The sequence below is a fragment of the Tachypleus tridentatus genome, chromosome 1 (genome assembly GCF_004210375.1).
Source record: "Tachypleus tridentatus isolate NWPU-2018 chromosome 1, ASM421037v1, whole genome shotgun sequence".
In the NCBI taxonomy this organism is placed as follows: Eukaryota; Metazoa; Arthropoda; class Merostomata; order Xiphosura; family Limulidae; genus Tachypleus; species Tachypleus tridentatus.
The window spans coordinates 97135950-97157887 of NC_134825.1; the positions used below are offsets into that span (position 1 = coordinate 97135950).

The following is a 21938-nucleotide window of genomic DNA, read 5'->3' on the forward strand; positions in this document are numbered from 1 at the left end:
AATATCTAAATTATCTCCAGCCTTTTTTCTTCAGTTTTTACGACCCTATTTGCAGGTTTTTAAAATCCCAATTTTTTATTTACGTTGTTTCTTAATTTACATTAAAAGAAAAGGTATATCAGTGAAAATGTACAGAATATTTTAATTTCTGTTTTTTTTTTTAAACCGTTTCTTACACTATCCTCATTATGTATAAAAATTAATATGAAGTGAAAACAAGTAAATAATATGTTGGACAAGAAATGGAATCTGTCAGTATTTTATTCTATCATGAACAATAACAATTTATACGAAAACAGATAACTACGGAGAAGTTTAAAGGTTGTTAAGAAAAATATGGTTAGAACAAAGACCAAATCTTGAAATTTCAATTATGAAAAATATATATTCATATTTTTAGCAATTACACTAAAAAAAAAGGTCGCACATGCACAGAACTTTCTTGTTAGTCGCAAAGCTTCACAATAGTCCCTCTGTGCTCTCCCCACCGCATGTATTGAAACAATATTTTTATCGTTATAAGCCTTCAGGGGAGGAGCGACTGTATAAAAGAAGTATTAATACAAAGGATATCATATCAGTTTATTAAACTAAATTTTTAACGTCTAAGATATATACTTTCTAATGCCACATTTTTCTTTTGATTCTGCATGATTTTGAATATCATGAAGAATTTATTGATAGTAACTTGTGGGAAAACGAGATTGAAAATAACTATTAAGTAACATACGATTTATATTCGACAAAAACGTGGATACATTAGAAACTGAATAAAAACTCCCACCCAAAATTAAAGCTTTGTTTTAAAATAACATAATCCATGAGAAAGAAAAGTTTGTGAAAGCATAACAAATAATAGGCTAAGGCAGTGGTTCCCAACCAGGGTTGCTCCCACCCCCAAGGGGTGCGAGATAACATTTGTTTTAGCCACCTTCACCTTTATTCTTAAATAAATAATTACTGTGAAGGGTGCGAGAACATATTAAATTTTTTAGGGGTGCGGGGCATAAAAAAGGTTGGGAATCACTGGACTAAGGTGACGAAAAAAGAAGAAAACTGAATGAAATTGATATTACATCCTGAAAGGAAAAATGCAGCATAAAAGTATAAGATAATTTTTGATAGATAAATTTCTAACTTAGAAAGTAGACATTACGTACTTAAAAAACTTATAACCTGAATCATAAAAAATCAAGCAAATATATAATCTTATAAACAGGATTTTGTTTTTTCCCGTTAGACGTATAATTAAATTTTTCTATCCTAATGAGCAGATTTACTTCATGTCCCATGAGGTTGAAACGTAAAATTTCCTTGTTCAACAATAATGTTAACATTTGTTTCCATTAATTTTGCACCCCTTATTTAACTAGCTGTAATTTTATCAGGAATGGTATTTCTTCTGAAAAACAAAAGCCTATAAGTATGTTCATTCTGCACAGAAAGAGAGCTGTGTGGTAAAACTCCTTTATGCATCATCACTGCGTTAATACAAAACTGCTCTTGGTACAAATGAGGTTTCAGTGACATCACTGGGACGTTCTCGTGAATTGGTGTTAAGTTGTGGCCACGTGATTTTTTTCCAGCGAACTTCCATATTAGATTGTATGGAAACTTCACTACTTCGAGATGAAATGGAGGACATCAGAGCAGCTGAACTCACACTAACCAATCGTCGACTACGGTTGGATGTGTATCCTCTAGTAAAACGTCTTCGAAGTAGACTACGAAAAGCTAGTCGAAAATCTTCATTCAAATACCCGTATACTATGACATTAAGCCAGCCGTTCAGCAAAATCAAAATAATGCACACAATGCAGAGTATATTTCTTGCCTGTGAGGAGACGAAAAAAATTTATCGTTTTTTATTTTTATTTATACATCATTTGTAAAAAATGTTTAAAAAATTCGACATCACCAAACAAAGATGTGAAGCACTGTGTTTGTCATAATTTAGTAATTTTTTCTCAACAATCTGCAGTTATACGTTTTGAAAATAACTTTACATCTCATTATTATGTAATGCATTCTCACTGTGAAAAATACTTTAAATGAAAATGTAGTACGTTCTTTCATTGCTGGAATGAAGTTATGACTATATCGAATATTTCGAGATTACACTGCTGGCCAAATTCTTAAGGCCAATGATCATAAAGAAAAAATATGCATTTTGCGTTGTTAGACTCAACCACTTATTTGAGTAGAGCTTCGAAAAATGAAAATAAGAAAAGGGTAAATAAAAAAAAACCCTTTTTTAGCATTTAATAGGAAAAATACGAACACTATGAAATTAGCCTAAATACTAGCTGGTCAAAAGTTTAAGACCATAATGAAACGAAGCGTTAATCGGTAAACACGTAACGAAATTTAGTCATTTGTGTTCAAGCATTAGCGTTGTCAGCATCTCCCACTGACATCTCCTGTGTTACATTGGGTAAAAACATCACAAAGGCTAAAAAGTTGACAAAGTTTAAACGTGGCAGAATTATCGAGCTGCAAAAGCGAGGTCTCTCTCAACGTTCCATCGCTGGTGAGATTAGGCGAAGTAAAACTGCTGTCGCAAATTTCTTAAAAGACCCTGAGGGATACGGAACGAGAATTTCAAGTGGTTGACCCAAGAAAATTTCGCCGGCGTTGAGCAGGAGGAATCGACGGGTTGTCCGGCAAGACACCAGCCGATTGTCGAACCAGAATGCAGCTCAAGAATAATAAGACGGCACCTATGAGAGAAAGGTTTTAAAAACCGTAAACGTCTTCAAAGGCCACACCCCCTTCTATACCACGAAACAGCTCGGTTAAATTTTGCTGAGAAGCACCAAACATGGGACGTAGAAAAGTGGATGAAGGGTTTGTTCTCTGATGATAACAAATTTAACCTGGATGGTCCAAATGGTTTGTAACGTTACTGGTACGATAAGGATATCCCATCGGAGACATTTTTTACACGACGCAGTGGAGGAGGTTCCATAACGATCTGGGGTGCTTTCTCCTTCCATCGAACGATGGAGCTGCAGGTTATACAGGGGCTTCAAACAGCAGCTGGCTACATTCGCATGTTGGAGAGAGCATCCTTATTGACTGAAGGTCTTCACTTGAGTGTATATGACTGGGTCTTTTAGCAGGACAGCACTGCAATCCACAATGCCCACAGGACAAAGGACTTTTTCATGGCGAATAACGCGATTCTTTTGGACCTTCCAGTGTGTTCGCTTGAACTGAACCCCATTGAAAATTTTTGGGGTGGATGACAAGGGAAGTCTATAGAAATGGACGTCAATTCCAAACAGTGCATAATCGTCGTGAAGCTATCTTCACCACTTGGAATAACATTCCAGCCAGCCTTCTGCAAATGCTTATATCGACCATGCCAAAGCGAATGTTTGTGGTTATTCGCAATGACGGCCGTGCAACCTATTACTGAGATTTCTTGTTGAGCATTTCCTACCCTGTTTAGGACTTCTTTTAACCAGCTAGTATTTAGGCTAGTTTCATAGTGTTCACATTTTCCCTATTATATGCTAAAAAGTGTTTTATTTTTATTTTCCCTTTTCTTATTTTCATCTTTCGAAGCTCTACTCAAATAAGTGGTTGAGTCTAACAACGCAAAATGCATATTTTCTCTTTATGTTCATTGGCCTTAAGATTTTGGCCAGCAGGTATATTAGTTTGTTTTTTCTTATATAAAAGAAAGATAGGGCTGTCTCTTGTGTCCACCCCTCTTGTGTAATCAAACTTGAGATTTTAGTGTTGTGAATCTTTAGGCTTAGTGCTGTTCCACTGGGATGTATTAGTTTGTTAAAATTTCTAAGTAAATATAGTTATGTATATGGTATTTTAGAAAGATATATACCAGTGTCTGGTAAAAAACGGTTGTGTTCTTTGTTTTCACTTTTCGGTAAAAATACATTTAAGATTGCACTTTTTGACTTTGAATTTTGAAAATGAATGTAAAATAACTATGAGAAAAGACTGAATCACGCTAACAATAGAAAAAGTTACAAAAATCAGTTGAATAGTCGAGTGGGGATAGAAATTGAGAATGATTGATTACTATAAGATAATGGTCGGATTAAAATCGCAAATTATGATAAAAAACAATGAAAGACAGCAGTAAATATAATAAAGAGACTGAAGTTGAAGAATCGTAAATAAAACAGACATTATATACATTAGAAAAATAAACTTATTTTAAATAATAAAAACGCGATTGGCACAAAATAACATAAATGTGCAGCAAAGTAAAGGTAAAGACCACGATAAAATATGATGTTCGTTACAATACCAATGAAAAATTGAAACACCATTTTCTTATCTTTAGATAGCTTGTTATTTGCTTCTCGATAAGAGTGAGTAATTATGAATCAATCATATAATTCAGTATCTTTCGCAAATTTAAATAGAATATTTTCGGGTTTTAATTAAGCCTTCTATTATGCTTCCGATTCATAGGATTCGACACTAGTTTCTGTAAGGTTATGATGCAATTAAATAAATATTTTACTTAATTATAACGATAGTTTACCTTCAATTTTAATATTTAACACATTGAATAAAAGCTAAGGAAATGAAAAAAAATATTTTTACCTTTTTTTCAATTTGTTTTATCTGAAACATAATAGAAGAGATAATATAATAATTACAGTTATTAATAATTTAAATTATACCACTAATGATTCCAATGCTACATTAATTCGAAATCTACTTTTTTGTAATTCTAATGTCTACTGGCCTGTTATGACCAGGTAGATGGTTAGAAGGCGCGAATATACGTCTTACCAAAAGTGACCCCCGCTAGTACAGCGGTATGTCTCCGGATTTACAACGCTAAAATCAGGGGTTCGATTCCCCTCGGTGGGCTGAGCAGATAGCCCTAGCTTCGCTATAAGACAAACAAACACACACATTACCAAAAGTACTCGTGCGGGCGTCATAACTTATTATTCATTGTTAAAAAGGATAGTCCAAGAGTTGGCGATGGGTGGTTATGACTAAATGCATTCCTTGTAGTCACTGCTAAATTAGGAAAGGCTCGCGCAGATGGCACTCGTGTAGTTTCTCGCGAAATTAAAACAAACAAACAAACAACTACACTAAACCATGTTCTACTTCGTGCCCAAATTTCCTCATAATACTCTCAAATTTACAATACGATTGTGTACACATTTTTATGCTAGTTGATGACTAATGGAAAATTTAATTGACAACAGTATGTTTTAAATATTCCCAATTCTAATGCCCAGTAGCAAAATAGTTGAACTGGTGTGTATTTTTTTTTTCATAATAAAGCCACATTGGGCTATCTGCTAAGCCCACGGAGGAGAATTGAAGCCCTGATTTTAGTGTTGTAAATGCGTTTACATACCACTGTATTAGCAGGGGGCGAGTTGAACTGTTATTCGACTGTGTGATAGGCAATGATTTGTTTGTTTGTAGTTGAATACGAAGCGACACAATGAGCTATCTGGCCTCTGCCCACCATATGTATCGAAAACACGGTTTATAGCGTTGTAAGTCCGCAGACGTACTACGTGCCGTTGGATCGTTTTAGGCAATGGGCAGAACTAAGTGTTTAAGTAATAAAATAACAATTAACATTCAAGAGATAATTTTATAACATTATGTGAACGAATGGTATTACTTCATGTCATAGTCATAGTCTATGTTCGGGGTTATAGTGAAATATATTAACAAACTAGAACAGAACGAGAAAATATGAAACATAAATTCTATAAAGTAAACTTACCTCTATCATGACAGAAGACATTCCACGAAACGGATCTCGGCTAATTATACTGAGCACGTGGTAAGGAAGCCAGGAAATACTGAATGTAATGGTAATTATAATAATCATCTTGATTGCCCTCTGGCGTCTGCCATTCAGCACTTGAAGATGAGGAGTGTTGTCATGGTCACACTGGCGCAAGACTCGTACTGCGCGAGAATATAGTAAGGTCACAGTTCCCAGAGGCAGCAGATAGACCACCACCACATCCAAAATGTTTAGAATTAACGCGACTTCTTGATCAAACATACAGTGATTTAGAATTATGTGGTCACTTATGTTCTTCATAGCTTTAGTTTGATAATGACGTACAGTAACAACTACGTACTTGGGAAAACTGTACACAAAGCCCATAAACCAGATTAATGCAACATGACGAAGGGCACGTTGATTCGTGAAAGTACCTTTCAATGGTCGAACGATGGCGTCATGACGATCTATAGCAATAGCCACAACAGAAAAAATGCTGTTAAAGAGGGCCATTTCAGCAAAGTAGCTACAACGATATAATGTGCAAAGTAAATTGGAAGACATAGTGTTGAATGTGCTGTATACTTTAACGATAATTATTACGGAAGCTATAATACAGTCCGAAAGGCACAAAGATATTACATAGGAGTTCATGGGGCGATGAAGGCTCTTCTTGGCAGCGATCGTTACTACGACAACCAAACTACATCCACATACCAGAAGAAACAAAATACCGTACATAGCTGGAAGTACAAATCTTTTGAACGGAGAGAGATTATCCATATTATCAGAATGGCAGTTAGCTCTTATTTGGGTCAATTCGTAAAGGACAGAGTGAGCAATTTGCGTTGTAACTTTGCTTTTGCTCATGACAAATGTTTAGCCACTCAATTCCGTCTTGTCCATCTGTTTCTCCAGTACAGCATAAAAACAAGGGAAAAATTACTGTTTTAAAAATAAATGTATTTTTTTCACAGTACATTTAAAAAAACAATTAAGGAATAATTTAATAATAATTATTAAATGATAATTAAAGGCGATATATATTTCAACATTAGTAATATTAGATTAATACAAATACAAAAATACATCTGACATTTTTTGTATTCTGAACAGAAAACATATTTCACGATTTCAAATTAGTTGAAAATTTCATCATCATCCTTCTTCAGCCTCAAACCCAAAGTAAATTTTTGTTAAGGAAAGTAAATAAACAACATTAAAATGAATTACTCGCTTCACAATTCATTATGTTATTTTTGATCATGAAGTTAATATTCATGTTCATAAAAGATCTTGCTCAATTAAAACTCAATTATTAATAAGGAAAAATTGATTATTGAAAATAAGACATGAATGAAGCTCTAAAAATAAATTTCAAATTTGTATGTATTAGCTTTGCAACTAAACGTGTGGCCTCTAACAATCAACTTTATCATGTACTTATTATCTGGTCAGGTGGTTAGGGCACTCAACTCATGATCGCCCTTTCAGCCATAGGGACACCATAACGTGACGGTCAATCCCACTATTCGTTGGTAAAGAGTAGCCCAAGAGTTGGCAGTGGGTGGCGACGACTATCTCCCTTTCCTCTAGTCTTACACTGCTAAATTAGGGACAAATGATGCAGATAGCCTTGTGCGAAATTCAAAATATAAACAATTAATGCTATAGGTTGTGGGGCCTCAAACTTTTTATTCAAATAAAAGGAGCCTTAGACTAAAAGTTAGGGAACCATTGGACTATATACCACCCAGACTGAAAGGATAAGTTAACAGTTACGGTCAATTATTTTATTAAGAAATATATTATTAATCGCCTTAAATGTCTTTAATTTATCTTAAAGAACTGAGAGAACAAGCTAATAAGTTTGATAAAGTTACAGTTTTTCGACACTTGCATGTTTTTTTTTTCCCATCGCAGATGTTTTCTTTTGTTTTTGTCAGTGAGTGTTGTAATAATTTTATACCATGTCGATTGAAATATCCACTGTTAAAATTATTTTCACATAAAAAATAAATGCAGAAAGTGAAAATGGTTATTACATGGATTGTAATACCACGTGAATTACCTTTGTTTTGCAAGGTACAGGAATTACAAGATGGTTATGTGATAAGGCAATGAGAATATAAAAAAACGACTGATATCCAAATGTGCTTCAGGATTTTTACTTTAATTTTATTGTCCATTTGTTTATATTTTAGCCTTCGTACTTTAGGATGAAAGTCGTACTGGTTTCCTAAATTATCAAACAACTGGCAATGATTTACTGTAAAAGATATTACATTCAGGTTCTAAATCAGTGATAGTATATACAAAGGACGACAGAATGAATTAGTACGTAATCTGAAAAGTCTAACTAATTTTTGTAATTCACCTTATTGTCTTGAATTCATAGGAAGTGCCCATGAAGAAACGTGGTTCGTAAAACTTATTTGTATTGCAGTTATATAAAAGCAGTGTTGCCAAGGTATCTCACGAGAAGAATAAGTGGCTATAACTTTCAAAACAAACCCAAAATAAGCAGCACCAACTTTTAAAAATGCTTTTTGATAGCTTAGCTTCGAAACGGTGATATGCTCAGTTTAATTAGAATTTAGAACGTAATCAAGTGGGCAGGGTGAAATGTGGAAGTGAACACATTGACGGTGAATTTTTAAACTGAACAAGAGCGGGGATATGATGGTTTAGACTTTTTACTGACCATCAGTTACTGAACCAAGCCTACAACCTCTTTACTGTGTATTGAAACCAGCTGTCACAAAGTAAAGACCCAACAAGCGACCTCGGAATAAAACAAATCCAAAATACCGCAACCCATGGCTCTCAAACAAGCTTAAAGTTACTTTTAAGAAAGAAACCCAATTTCACTTCTTATAAGCGGACTTGGCAACATTACTAGTGGTATTAGTAACCATCAAAATCATCATTATTATCATGTTTTTTGCAATGAGAACTTCAGTCATGTGAAAAAGTTAGGACACCCTATGAAAGCCTGTGTATTTGTGTAACACTTTTGGATATATAGATATTTAATCTCAATTTTAACAATACTGAGAGATTATAGGAATATAACTAAACAATTCAAACTGAAGAAAAACTTTTTAAAAACTTCTGTAAATGTAATTCTACAAAAATACATATTCTAACTGAGGAAAAGTTAGGACACCCCCACATTTATTCCCACTTAAAATGGCTCAACTCACACACAGTGTATCACACTAGATGCACATGATTAGAAGATCGTTACTCAGCATTTTGAATGAGGCTTGCCCTATTTAAACGTCAGACATTTAATTTCATGTGCTCCTGACTGTTGAAGTGAGAGTGAGCACCATGGTAAGAGCGAAAGAGCTGTCTGAGGCCTTCAGAACGAAAATTGTAGCAGCTTATGAGTCTGGTAAGGGATTTGAAAAGATCCCAAAAGATTTTGAAATCAGCCATTCCACTGTTCGGAAAATAGTTAACAAGTGGAGGGCTTTCAAAACAACTGCCAACATGCCCAGGTCTAGTCGTCCAAGCAAGTTCACCCCGAGAGCAGATCGCAAGATGCTAAAAGAGGTCTCCAAACACCCTACACGGGACCTACAGCAGGATCTGGCTACTGTTGATGTGAAAATGCATGCCTCTACAATCAGGAAGAGGCTGCACAAGTTTAACTTGCATGGGAGGTGTGCAAGGAGGAAGCCTATGCTCTCTAATAGAAGCATCAATGCCTGACTAAAGTTTGCCAGAAAAATGTAGACAAAGACCAGGGCTTCTGGAATAATGTTCTTTGGACAAATGAGTCCAAAATTGAATTATTTTGACACCAGAACAGAAGACATCTTTGGCGTAAACCAAATACAGCATTCCAGGAAAAGAACCTCATTCCAACTGTAAAACATGGAGGTGTAAGTGTCATGGTTTGGGGCTGCTTTGCTGCAGCAGGACCTGGACAGCTCACAATCATAGAATCCACCGTGAATTATACTGTGTATCAGAGGGCACTTGAGGAACATGTGAGTCCATCTGTAAGAAAATTAAAGCTGAAGCAGAACTAGACCCTGCAACACGACAATGACCCAAAACATACCAGTAAATCTTCCAAGGACTGGCTGAAAACTAAGAAATGGAGAGTCCTGGAATGGCCGAGTCAAAGCCAAGATCTTAATTTCATTGAGATGCTGTGGGTGACTTGAAATGGGCTGTACATGCAAGGAACCCCTCAAACATCTCACAGCTGAAAGAATTCTGCATTGAGGAGTGGGGCAAACTTTCTTCAGACCGATGTCAGAGACTGGTAGATGGCTACAAGAAGCGTCTCACTGCAGTTATTTCAGGGTAGGGTGTCTAACTTTTTCCTCAGTTTGAATTGTTTAGATATATTCCTATAATCTCTCAGTATTGCTAAAATTGAGATTAAATATCTATATATCCAGAAATGTTACAAAAATACGCAGGCTTTCATAGGGTGTCTTAACTTTTTCACATGACTGAACATATTGCTTTATATTTAATACTTGTTCTTTTTAAAGAAGCGACTAAAACGACTGCCGAAACTTTATATGCAAAATATGTATGAAACCATAATAGTAATTAGTGAGATTAAATGCAGTATTCGTGGTATTTTTATTGGTGGGTATGTGTGTTCTCATAGGGATCCTATAACCAAGAACGTGAAGAAGGCATAAACAAACTGGCGTATAAATAACAGGAAAAATGTGTTTAAAAAGCCTATATGATCTTGAACAACGTTGGTAGTTTTAAAATTAAAGACACGTTTACTGCAATTCACTAAACATCTGTTTTGCCCTTTAGATTTAATCACTACCCGCCAAAATATATTGAGTACAGAAAATTTACAATTTATTCGTAGGGGATCCTAGTTTTATCAGCACCTATATTTTAAATTAAGTGCTGACAAAACTAGGACCCTCTAAGAATAAATTGTAAATTTTCTGTACTCAATGTATTTTAGCGGTTAATAATTAAATCTAAAGGACAAGACAGATGTTAAATATCTTGATAATACCCTGTGAGAATACTGGGAAACATTAATCTCTATTTTCCAAAAAGTAATCTAAAAATGATCGCTTTTTCATTTATTGATAAGTTAAATGAATTAATGTGTAATAGCTAACACTGTTCTATCAATCAAAACAATCTCTTGTACATAATGTCCCAAATGTTTAGTAATTACTATATTTCACTAAGTAAATTTTGTGCTTCACTATATTTTCATTTAATTCATGTTAATATAATTGGTTGTGATGTTGTAACTTTGTAAGAATGTGCAAAAGTAACTTTGTTTTGTAGTCAGAGATAGACGGTGAAATAATTTAATTTCAAATATGGACTCGCCGAGAGATTCTTTCGGTTCATACATGGTCCGTCATTAGTTCTCCATATTTCGTAAAATTGGTTCTGTAAGTCATCGTAAGCGAACTGTAAAACCTTTCACAACTTTCGGACACAGAGGCAAGCTTTTTCTAAGCAAACTCAAAGATTAATTCTCAAATTACGTCATAGTAGAAATAAACCAGACAAGCATGTTACGACCTCTAAAATGATGTAACCTCCATCCTTAAAAGATTACGTATCCCAGAAGTTGAAAGAAGGTGATAGAGACTGATGTGTAGAGTTTTGTGAATTGTTTATAGCGCAGGAGGATTATGATGAACATTTTGTTCAGAGGATGTTTTGTACAGTTGAGACACACATAACACAATGTAACAAAATTTTTACTTTTTCTTGTTCCTGGGCAGAAATTGTTATTTCCCAATTGTTTATGCCTAAAGTAAATGAAAAAGACCTATTTTTCTTTCAAACTTTGCTTTTGTGACCTGGGTAATAAAATGTTTAAATTTACCCATTTTCCAGAACATTCCAGGTAGATTCAGTGCTGAGTAATTGAGAGAGAATAATCAAGAACCTTTTAGAATTTTCTAGAACTTTCCATAGTGATATATATATATAGGAACTCACCACTCACCACTTCAGTTTAGTTCTAGCTGCCAAAGTGAACACATAAACTTCTCTGATTTTATCAGAGATTGCATCAAATAGTTGCAAGCATTCTCCAGACGCATTTTGCTACGTATATAGCCAATATATTAAGACAAGAGCGAAAAGGTATTCTGAGACAGCATCTGCTAAAATGTGTGAAGCACACAAAGCATATTTTGGCATGCCTTTCGGGGACCAAGACAAACTCTAGGCACCTCATTTTACCTGTGAGCACTGCACAAAACACTCTAGAAGGTAAGACGGACAATTTTTGCTTCCTTGAATAGTAAGATTTTATATTATACAAATTTTAGACCTTTCAAAATTTAAATATATTTTAATTTTTATTATTTTAAATTTCCAATAGTATAGAAAAAATATCACATACAAAATATTTTGCATGAACCTCTTACACATTAGTTGTGGATGAAATAAATTTATTCTTCATAATAACAATTTTATTTTGCTCTTTTGTAGGATGGTACAGAGGGGAAAAGAGAGCCATGAAGTTCGCTATTCCACGAATTTGGTGTGAACTCACTGATCACTCAAGAAATTGTTACTTCTGCATGATGGACCCTTCTAAATGTCGTGCTGGTAAGAATGTATCTGTTATTATGTATCTGGACCTTCCATCATCCATCGCTCCAGTGCTACACTGCCCTGAGCTCCCTGTACCCACTCCGCCAGAGAGAAAGCAGTCATCCTCGGAAGAGAGCAGCAAATCAGAAGAGAAGGAAGACGTTGAAGATCCAAATTACAATTTCAGAGGTGCAGATGGTGAGAGAAACCCATACTATCCCAACCAAAGAGACCTTGATAACTTGATCAGAGATATTAGTCTAACAAAATCGAATGCCGAGCTTTTGACAGGAACATCTCAAGGAGTGAGATTTGTTAGATGAAAGTGTGCAAGTCAGAGGAAACGTCACCGACATTTTTCAAGCTTCTTCACTCTTCACTCAAGATGGGCTCTGGTTTTTGAACGCCGTTACCAAGGAGCGTATAACAAAATCGTGATGGGAGACTACATTTGGGGGCTGATACGTTCAATTGATTTACATTACAGTCGTAAATCATGGAAACTATTTACTTCTAACCATTGTTGTATAACTTTAGTATAAATACATGTAAATCTTGATTCATATGTTGTTTTATTCAGACCTTACGTAAATGAAAATGTTCAAATTTGCTCGTTTTTACACAGAAAATAGGTTAATTTCTAAATTTCATGACCCAGGTCACAAAAGCAGAGTTTGAAGGGAATAATGACCATTTTCTGTACTTTTACAGCACAAGCATTTAAGAAATAACACATACTATCCAGGAACAAAATTTGTGTTACATAGTGTTATTGGTGAAATGAACCACCACTAAAGAAAAATACGCACTGGATAAAAAGAGAACAGGAAGCAGATACAGCGGTGGTTTGATGTGACCTGATAGGGTGATATCTTGTTCTATTTTTAGCAACAGGACTCTGACGGCACACTCGTCATCATGAATGACTGGAGAAAACTACCACGTTCTTTTGCAAGATAATATTTGTTTGGCGATCCCAAATTTGTAAAACATAAAACAGAACATGTGGTTTTATCAAGTCGACGCAACACCTCACAACGTCTTAGACGAAAAGCAATATCTATATGTTCCTTTTTCCAAAGAATGGATAAGAATGCCATTCCTTTACTATCCTTCTCATTTTACATCATATTGTTTTAGGATACATCAACAACTTCGTGTTTGTCACCAGTCCAAATAATCTTGAAGTTTTGAAGCACAGAATCACCATAAATCTTACAGAAAATTAGCCATAAACTTAGCAAAAATTTATCATTTTTTCGTGAAACAAATGGTATACATTTCAAAAGCTATGAAGTTTTGTTTTGTTTTTATAATTTCGCCAAAAGTTACATGAGAACTATCTGCGCTAGCTGTCCCTAATTTAGCAGTGTAAGACTAGAGAAAGGGTAGCTAGCCATCACCACCCACTGCCAACTCTTGGGCTACTATTTTATCAACGAATAGTGGGATTGACCAACACATTGTAACGCGCCCATGGCTCTAAAGGCAAGCATGTTTGGTGTGACAGGGATTAAAGCCCGCGACCCTCATATTACGAGTCGAGCGTCTTAACCATCTGGCCATGCCGGCAAGTTATGAAGTATTCAGGTACTCTAACGTTAGTCCAACATAAGTCAAAGGTTCACGCAAAACACAGGTTCAAGATTGTTAAACGAAAATTTGTTTGTTTGTAATTAAAAATAAAGCTGCTCTATGTGCTAGCTATGCTCTTCCCATCACGGCTATCAAAACCCGGTTTCTTGCGTTGTAAGTGCGGAGACATGCTGCTGTGCCACTGGGTGGCGTTAAACGAATAAAACTGAGCACAGAAAATAGAGAAAAACAAGCAAACACAAAACTGGTTTGATCTTTATTTGAAAAACATAGTGTTATATCATCCAAGCTAAGTTTCTTTTTCTGTGTCAATTGACTCAAATAATCAACTTACATACGCTACTGAAACAAAGAAAGACAGATGTCCAACAAGTTACATACATTAACCAATGGTACACATATAATTTTCAGCTACCTCAAGCCAACCTGTATAGGAATTATATTACCTATTTGGATACGTTTCCTTCAAAAGGACGTCTATAAAACACGAGAAACGTAAAACAATGGCTGTAACAGAGGACAAGCACACGAATCTTGAGAAATCTTGTCAAAGAGAATATTATAATTACGTAAAAACTGCACGGGAAATTTAGAACAAATATTACATGAATATACATAAATGAAGATCTTTTTCTATTCTAGTTATGAAAGGGTATGTTCATAAATACCTCAGTAATCACGGCTTAAGGGCGGACTTTGAGACGTCATTGGTGTTAAATATATTATCTTGGCAAAAATAACTGCATATTTTGTAATAGATTAGATCATTATCTTTAAGAAGGAATACAAATACACTTATTGCTGTCAAACTGAGAAATGCATGCTGGATTAAACATGCGTCGTATGTATAATGAAACATTTTCTATGGACATTATGAACAGAACACTTTTATCAGACATCTGTAGGAAGATGTATAATCCAGCATTTCATCTATCACAACAAAACCTTACCAAAATAAACACAATAAGAAAATACAACACCAAATTATTATAAATAGTCTATAACTTTATATCAGTTTGAATTAACCATTCAGTACTTGATGGTCCTTCTTGTACTCTAATATCCTATGTAAAGTGAGGTGGCATGCTATCGATGATATTACTGATGTAATACACCGTACTTTTATCCCAATTTGTCACTATAAGGCATTGCAACTGAGCTACAGTAACTGGCTTAAGGTCGGGGTTAAAATTTTCTGGCTCAGTTCTGCCCAAGAGTTTTCAATGGAATTACAATCTTGAAACTTTTCTGGGCATGGCAATGCTGTAATGCCTTTTTCTTTGCTTGTTTAAAGTTAAGCACAAAGATACCTAATAGTTTATCTGTGCTTTGCCCACCAAGAATAGCACTGTAAGTTTGTGGAGATGCCACTGGGAGATATGTAATGTTCTCTTGGTCGAAATAATCCTTTATAGTATGCACACTGGGCTGTGGCAATGTCTCCTTGTGAAACAAAATTATTGCCAAACCTTGATATGGCAGAAATGTCGTTTTCATGTGATGCCTGTAGAAGACGACAATGGCGTTTCCATAGAAAATATGAAGAGCAGTTTTCCGCTATGATAAATATCTGTCAAAACATGTGTTGTACCACTTTCTCTGTGTTCCATGTGGAGAAGACAGCCTTCCTTCATCTGCTTTCCAGGCAAATGATGTACACAAATCCTATCATTAGCTTTGACAGGCTGGAAACAGCACCCATCTGAAAGGCTGACATGTTGCCATTGTCCTAGCTGTAAGTTGGCATACTGTGTTGCCTAAGTGAAATGGTGACAGAAATAACTTCTTATTAATATCAGTTTACAGACAGCTCTTTTGAAAGTAACCTTTTAAGGTCAATCTGCTATTCATTAATCTTCTGAATACGCTGGAATGAACGTGTTTATTCCAGAGTTGTCGTTTTCAACATTTGTTCGTTAAAGCATATATACATACCTGTTTTGTATAAAAGAGTGAGGTTTTGGTATAAATGTTTTCGAAACAGATTAACGCTTTCTTCGGACAATTTCTCTTTACTTGATATAGATTCTTGCCTCATCATGTGCAACAAGTTATAGGGTTTAAAACTGTTCGACTATCTAGAAATGATATGAAGCACATAGACATTGCCATAATAGTATGGTATCTAAAATGCTGAAAACAGCAACTCGTACATGTTTGTCCGATCATATGCCACCTTCTCTGTTACTACTCTGGCATTTACTCAATAACTACACCGCGCATGTAGACAACAACATCAATATAGAACTGTATGCAAACATTTGGGCAAGATTGTGTTATTAGTAATGATGTACTATTAGCACTTTACTTTTCGCAAAAAGAGACTTTCACTTAAAACTAAAAATGTTTCTCTTCATTGCATTGATAACTGTAGCTGATAGCGACTCTGTTGAAGTAAACTCTTATTATATTTTAAATAAATTTGTAAACACTGGAGTAACTCGGTTTTTCTCGAGGTTGTACTAACAAATATTGTTTATTTATTGTATAAGTTTTGGAATAATGTAACACTGAAGTGTGTTAATAAGTTATGAAATAAATTCATATTTACTGTGTGTATTGGCAGACGATTGGATAAAAGGATGTTTATTGACTGAATTGGTAGATGATGCGACTGGGGCAAAGCTGAAACTGATGTTTACTACGTGTATTGGTAATTGACGGGGTAAAGTGGTGTTTATAGAACATAAGGGTAAATGTTTGTGTGATTATCACATTATTTGTATTTTACATAAATATTTTGAAGAAACATGTGATACTGAAAATTTGTTCTAATATCCTTTCTCTTATAACTTCTTATTTGTTTTCAGTTATTCTACATATGTAGTAAGTGTTTACAGTATTCACTGGTGAAGGAATCTATTGTTTCTTGTTTGGATACTGGTATCATTTTGAAAATCTGGTTATTTTAGTTTAAATCAATAGTTGTGAACACTGATTGTTATAACTCTTTTAAAAAAAATTCTTATTTATTGCACAAAGAGACACAGCGTGAAACTGAGAACTACATTAAAAGGTGCAACAAGTCAAACATAAATTTAGAAAAAAAATACTATGATAAAAGTTTTGAATATAACCTGAATGCATTTTCGGTATATAATCTTATTATGTATTGCTTTTGTTAACTGATATTGTTAGTATATATTAGTTATGAACATTTTTAGATACAATTTACATGTAAAGAAAAAATTCAGTTTCTCGATATATAATGATATTTTTAATAAATATATCATAACTATAAATAAAGATAGAGGCGATCAGTAACTTTCAACATAATTTTTGAAATCAGCACTGTTAAATTACCCACAAATAATTGCATTTCTTCTAGTAGCTGAGAATTTGTTGTTATTGCCCAGTATTATTATTATAATTTTCTTCTTAGCCTGATGACCAGTTGACGGAAAACGTTCTTGTTTCATTTATGTCTCTAGAAAAGTATTGCATTGTAAATTTATACATTGATTATGGTGTGCAAATATTGGACTAATTCAAAGCTATTCGTGCTATGCATCGGTTATTAGTTATGGTATGCAACAGTTGGACTAATTCATCGTTATTTATGTTATGTATTGATTATGGTGTTCAACGTAAAGGTTGAACTAAATCGTTGTTTTTCATGCTATGCATTGGTTTATGATCTAAAATGGTTGAACAAATTCGTCGTTATTTGGGTTATACATTGATTGTAGTATGTAAACATTGGACTTATTAATCCTAACTCATTAAACATTATAGTCATATTTTCAATGAGGTTATTATTTATTGAATTCACTAAGAAAATTTTAGCATAATCGATCTTTGTTTTCAGTTATCAAATGAACACTTAGATTTATATGTCTTTCCTTCTTTCTTGCCCCGGCCTGGCATGGCCTAGCGCGTTAAGGTGTGCGCTTCGCAATCTGAGGGTCGCGGGTTCGCGCCCGAGTCGCGCCAAACATGCTCACCCTCCCAGCCGTGGGGCGTTATAATGTAACGGTCAATCCCACTATTCGTTGGTAAAAGAGTAGCCCAAGAGTTGGCGGTGGGTGGTGATGACTAGCTGCCTTCCCTCTAGTCTTACACTGCTAAATTAGGGACGGCTAGCACAGATAGCCCTCGAGTAGCTTTGTGCGAAATTCCAAAACTAACTAACTAAACTTTCTTGCCCCCCGCTCATATAACGGTATGTCTACAGATTTACAACGCTAAAATCAGGGGTTCGATTCCCCTCGGTGGGCTCAGCAGATAGCCCGATGTGGCTTTGCTATAAGAAAAACAAACCTTTCTTCGCTTCAGTTAGAAACAGTTGGAATATACGGATATAATTATTAACTTTTAGAATAATCTAATCGTTTCTGGTGATATTTATTATAGAAATGTATCAAGATTATGTTTTTCTGCTGTGGATAACTGGTATGAAAATATTTTATTTTTTGGCTCTTGTGAAAAATTGTTGGTATAATCTCTCATTTCTTGATTGTGTAAATCGGGTTGTACTGTTACAGTCAAAATGATATATCGTAGCAATCCTAATAAAATATGATCCGCCTGAAGAAATGGAATTTTAATCCTTTTTTTTTCTTATTAGGAATAGGCCCGACATGGCTAGGTGGTTTGGGGAGCTCGACTCATAATCTGTGGCTCGCAGGTTCGAATTCCCGTCACATCAAACATGCTTGTCCTTTCAGCCGTGGAGGCATTATAATGTTTCGGTGGATGGTGGTAACTAGCTTCTTTTTCTCTAGCCTTACATTGCTAAATTAGGGACGGCTAGCGCAGATAGCCTTCGTGTAGCTCTGTGCGAAATTCAAAACAAATAAATTTATGAGGAAAATATACATTATAATTTCCAAAATAAAGATAACATAATTTTGACCTTAAAATCAATTTTATAAGTGAGCACAATCCCAAGCTGTTCATTCTTGATATTTAGAAAGTGCATATACTTATTTCATGTTTCTGAAAATTGCCCCTGAATAGGGAGTTAACTTAATTTCTCTCTCCTCTGTCTCAGAATTTGTAAGTTTTTATATAACCTATGTAGAGAGATAAGTATTTATCTACACATTTAAGCTTATGAACAGCAGTACACTTTTTAATTTTAAATGATATTTCATATGTATTACGAATCTGTAAGATATGTCTAGGGCTACTTCTGTATACAGGTAATGGTGGATATCTTCAATAAAAATTGATGTTTTACATCACTCTTTTTATAGATTTGTATGGCATTTTATACTGGAGTTTGACTCACAAAGAGGAACCCTTTTCCAAACAATTTGAACAACTCATCCAAATCTATTTGTTACCTAAGTGAATGGTTCACATTCTTCAGTTCTAAACGGTTTCTATCAGTAGATTATTATAACTACGGTTAAAGTGGCATTGAAGTGCAATTACTACAGTAACATTAAATTGAACTTCGAACTCATGGGAGATACACCTGTGATACTGAAATAGTTAAAATCTTTACCGAGAAGGAAAGTGAACACTAAATTAACACGTGATGAAATAATAATCAGTGATGACAAGAAAACCCACTTGTAGAGAAATATATATCGGTCAGTTACCTGTTTCTTTCTTTGTGAACCTGACGATGACCGAAGAAGGTCGAAATATTGTTCGCTCCTCCACATAAAAAAAAAAATTTCAACCCAAACCAACCGTTTTTACATATAAATTAACACGGTCTTAAAGTCCATAAACTCAAAGTTTCGCTGAGTGGAAAGTAAAATGTAGGAAAACAGTTTCAAAATATTTAACCAATTCATTGACCCCTTGTCCATTTTCAATTATACATAATGTTTCGTGATAAAAGAAGTACACAATCATTGCGATTGTTTGGAAGTTAGCAGGTTCAGTGGCATAATCTACATACCTACTTATATTATAATTTGTTATTCTAAAACAATATTTATATATTTTGTTAATTTCAAACTCTCATGTTACTTAGAATGGTAAGAAAAATATTTGTTTTAGGTATAAAGGCGAAATGATAATTCTAATTAGTTTTAGTTTGTTTGTTTCTGAATTTCGCGCAAAGATACATGAAAGCTATCTGCGCTAGCCATTCCTAATTTAGCAGTGTATCACTAAAGAGAGGGCAGCTAGTCATCACCACCCACCGCCAATCCTTGGACTACTTTTTTACCAACGAATAATGGGATCGACCGAAAATTATAACGCCTTCATGGCTGAAACGGCGAGCATGTTTGGTGTGATGGGAATTCGAACCCGCAGATTACGGGTCGAGTGCCTCAACCACCTGGCCATACCGGGCATATAAGTTTTAGATAATAAATCAAAATGTTATTTTGTTGTTTACAACAAAGAAACAATTTTTACCTCTTTGATGGCAACCAGTTTACCTGTTTACAGCAAATTAGTTTTACAATGTTATAATCATTAAACAAAACTTTGAATTATCCATTTCTTACCTGTTTCCTATTAAGGCTTATTATTAGAAGAGATTGATGATGGGCAAGTGGATGCTAAGATTATGCCAGTTTGATTTGCAGTCTTTACGTTTAGCTTCAGTGTGCAACGTATGAAAGCAATAAGGACTTCCAGAGATAAAGCAGTCTTCTCGAACATTTTTGAAGTGTATTTATATAAAGTGGTGACGTAACTGTCATAGTTATATCTGACATTCCATGCACACTGTGAACATAATTACGAAATATGTTGGTTAAAAAAATGCGCATGTGCTGTTTACTGTTGGGTAAAAATTATTTAAAAAAACATACTTCTGATTAACCTAACATTTTCGTGTCAATATATTGTGATTATTTAAACTGTAAAATTAACTCCTCAAGCATACGTGTTTTAGAAATGTAGCATATTATATATTTCAATGTGTCATTAAAATTTACATAAATATGTTTTGGCAAGAAAACAACAAAGTTAGTAATTAATTAGCAGTTATTTGTGGTAATGGTACAGGGTAATAATCATGACCACAATTAAGGTCCGATAGCCAACAAAATGATGAAAGAAAGATCTTTCTGAAATTTATATTTCTGTTTAACAGCTATTTAAACACGGTCTTTTAAACTACTATACATCTAGTTTCAAAGATATTTCTGAAATTTATATTTCTGTTTAACAGCTATTTAAACACGGTCTTTTAAACTACTATACATCAAGTTTCTTGTAGGTCTTTGTTTTTCTGTTTGCTTTCGTTTGTTTGTTTTTAGTAGAAAACTTCACAGTGGTTTATCTGTGTTCAATCTACCGCGAGGAATGGAATCCTTGATCGTAGTTTAGTAAGATGGTTATAAAATCCCTAACGGTATATAGGGCACATAAAGACATTGAAACAAAAATATCGTTAACTTTTGCGTTAGTTACTAATGGAGTCTACTATGTATTTTGTAAAGCAAATTATGGATTTTATAAATTTGTTGTCTGTAATTTATTTACATAACGCGTTTTACCTCATACTGATACAATATGTGGACCCCAGAGATAGTTAACACTACCGAAATAAAACCTTAAATTGTGAGTTAACGAATAGCTTGGCTTTATGCAATAAAATGAGGCTTCTCACATGTATGAAGTCGATCATTCATCTACCAGATAAAAAGAAATTTTTACCTCTGACCCTTATATTTCAGGTATTTCATTTTAGTGTGTAATTTGTTTGTTTGTAATACAGCACAAAACTACATACCTGTGTGGCACTCACGATGTGTATCAAAACCCGGATTTTAGTGTTATAAGAATTGCCGCTGAGTCACTAGGGAGGAAGCTTACAGTGTTACAGCTTATTGCATATTTACAGAATCTCAAAATATGGGTTGCTTTTAAATATTACATAAAATAGCAAAAAAACATAATTTTTGTTAAAAATCATACAAAATAATTATTACTAATTTCATTTTAGATTTTATGATCTTGTTGCAGAAATGTTTAACGATGATTATTTTTTATAGAGGGTTATTACAGAAAATTACATAAGTGCTATATGTGCCATGTTCATAACGAACATCGAATCCCGAATTTTAGTGTTATAAAATCTCAACCCTACTACTGAGTCATC

At 34.4% G+C, this 21938-nt stretch overlaps 1 protein-coding gene across 1 annotated transcript; it reads right to left on the reverse strand.

Moving 5' to 3' along the window:
- Positions 1-264: 264 nt before the first annotated feature.
- Positions 265-20461, reverse strand: LOC143256546 (QRFP-like peptide receptor). Its single transcript, XM_076513905.1, has 3 exons — positions 20335-20461; positions 5744-6658; positions 265-1834 (listed from the first exon to the last, which is right to left on the reverse strand). Exons 2-3 carry the CDS (start codon positions 6620-6622, stop codon positions 1487-1489), a joined length of 1227 nt encoding a protein of 408 aa, XP_076370020.1. The 5' UTR covers positions 6623-6658; positions 20335-20461; the 3' UTR covers positions 265-1486.
- Between the last annotated feature and the right edge of the window lie 1477 nt (positions 20462-21938).

What these genes read in the sequence shown, in the direction of transcription:
- LOC143256546 (XM_076513905.1), bottom strand. Translation starts at nt 6,622, where the DNA reads ATGAGCAAAAGCAAAGTTACAACGCAAATTGCTCACTCTGTCCTTTAC. An exon ending in TGTCTTCTGTCATGATAGAG is followed by an intron (nt 1,835 to 5,743) that starts GTAAGTTTACTT and finishes GTCTCCTCACAG; the next exon opens with GCAAGAAATATACTCTGCAT.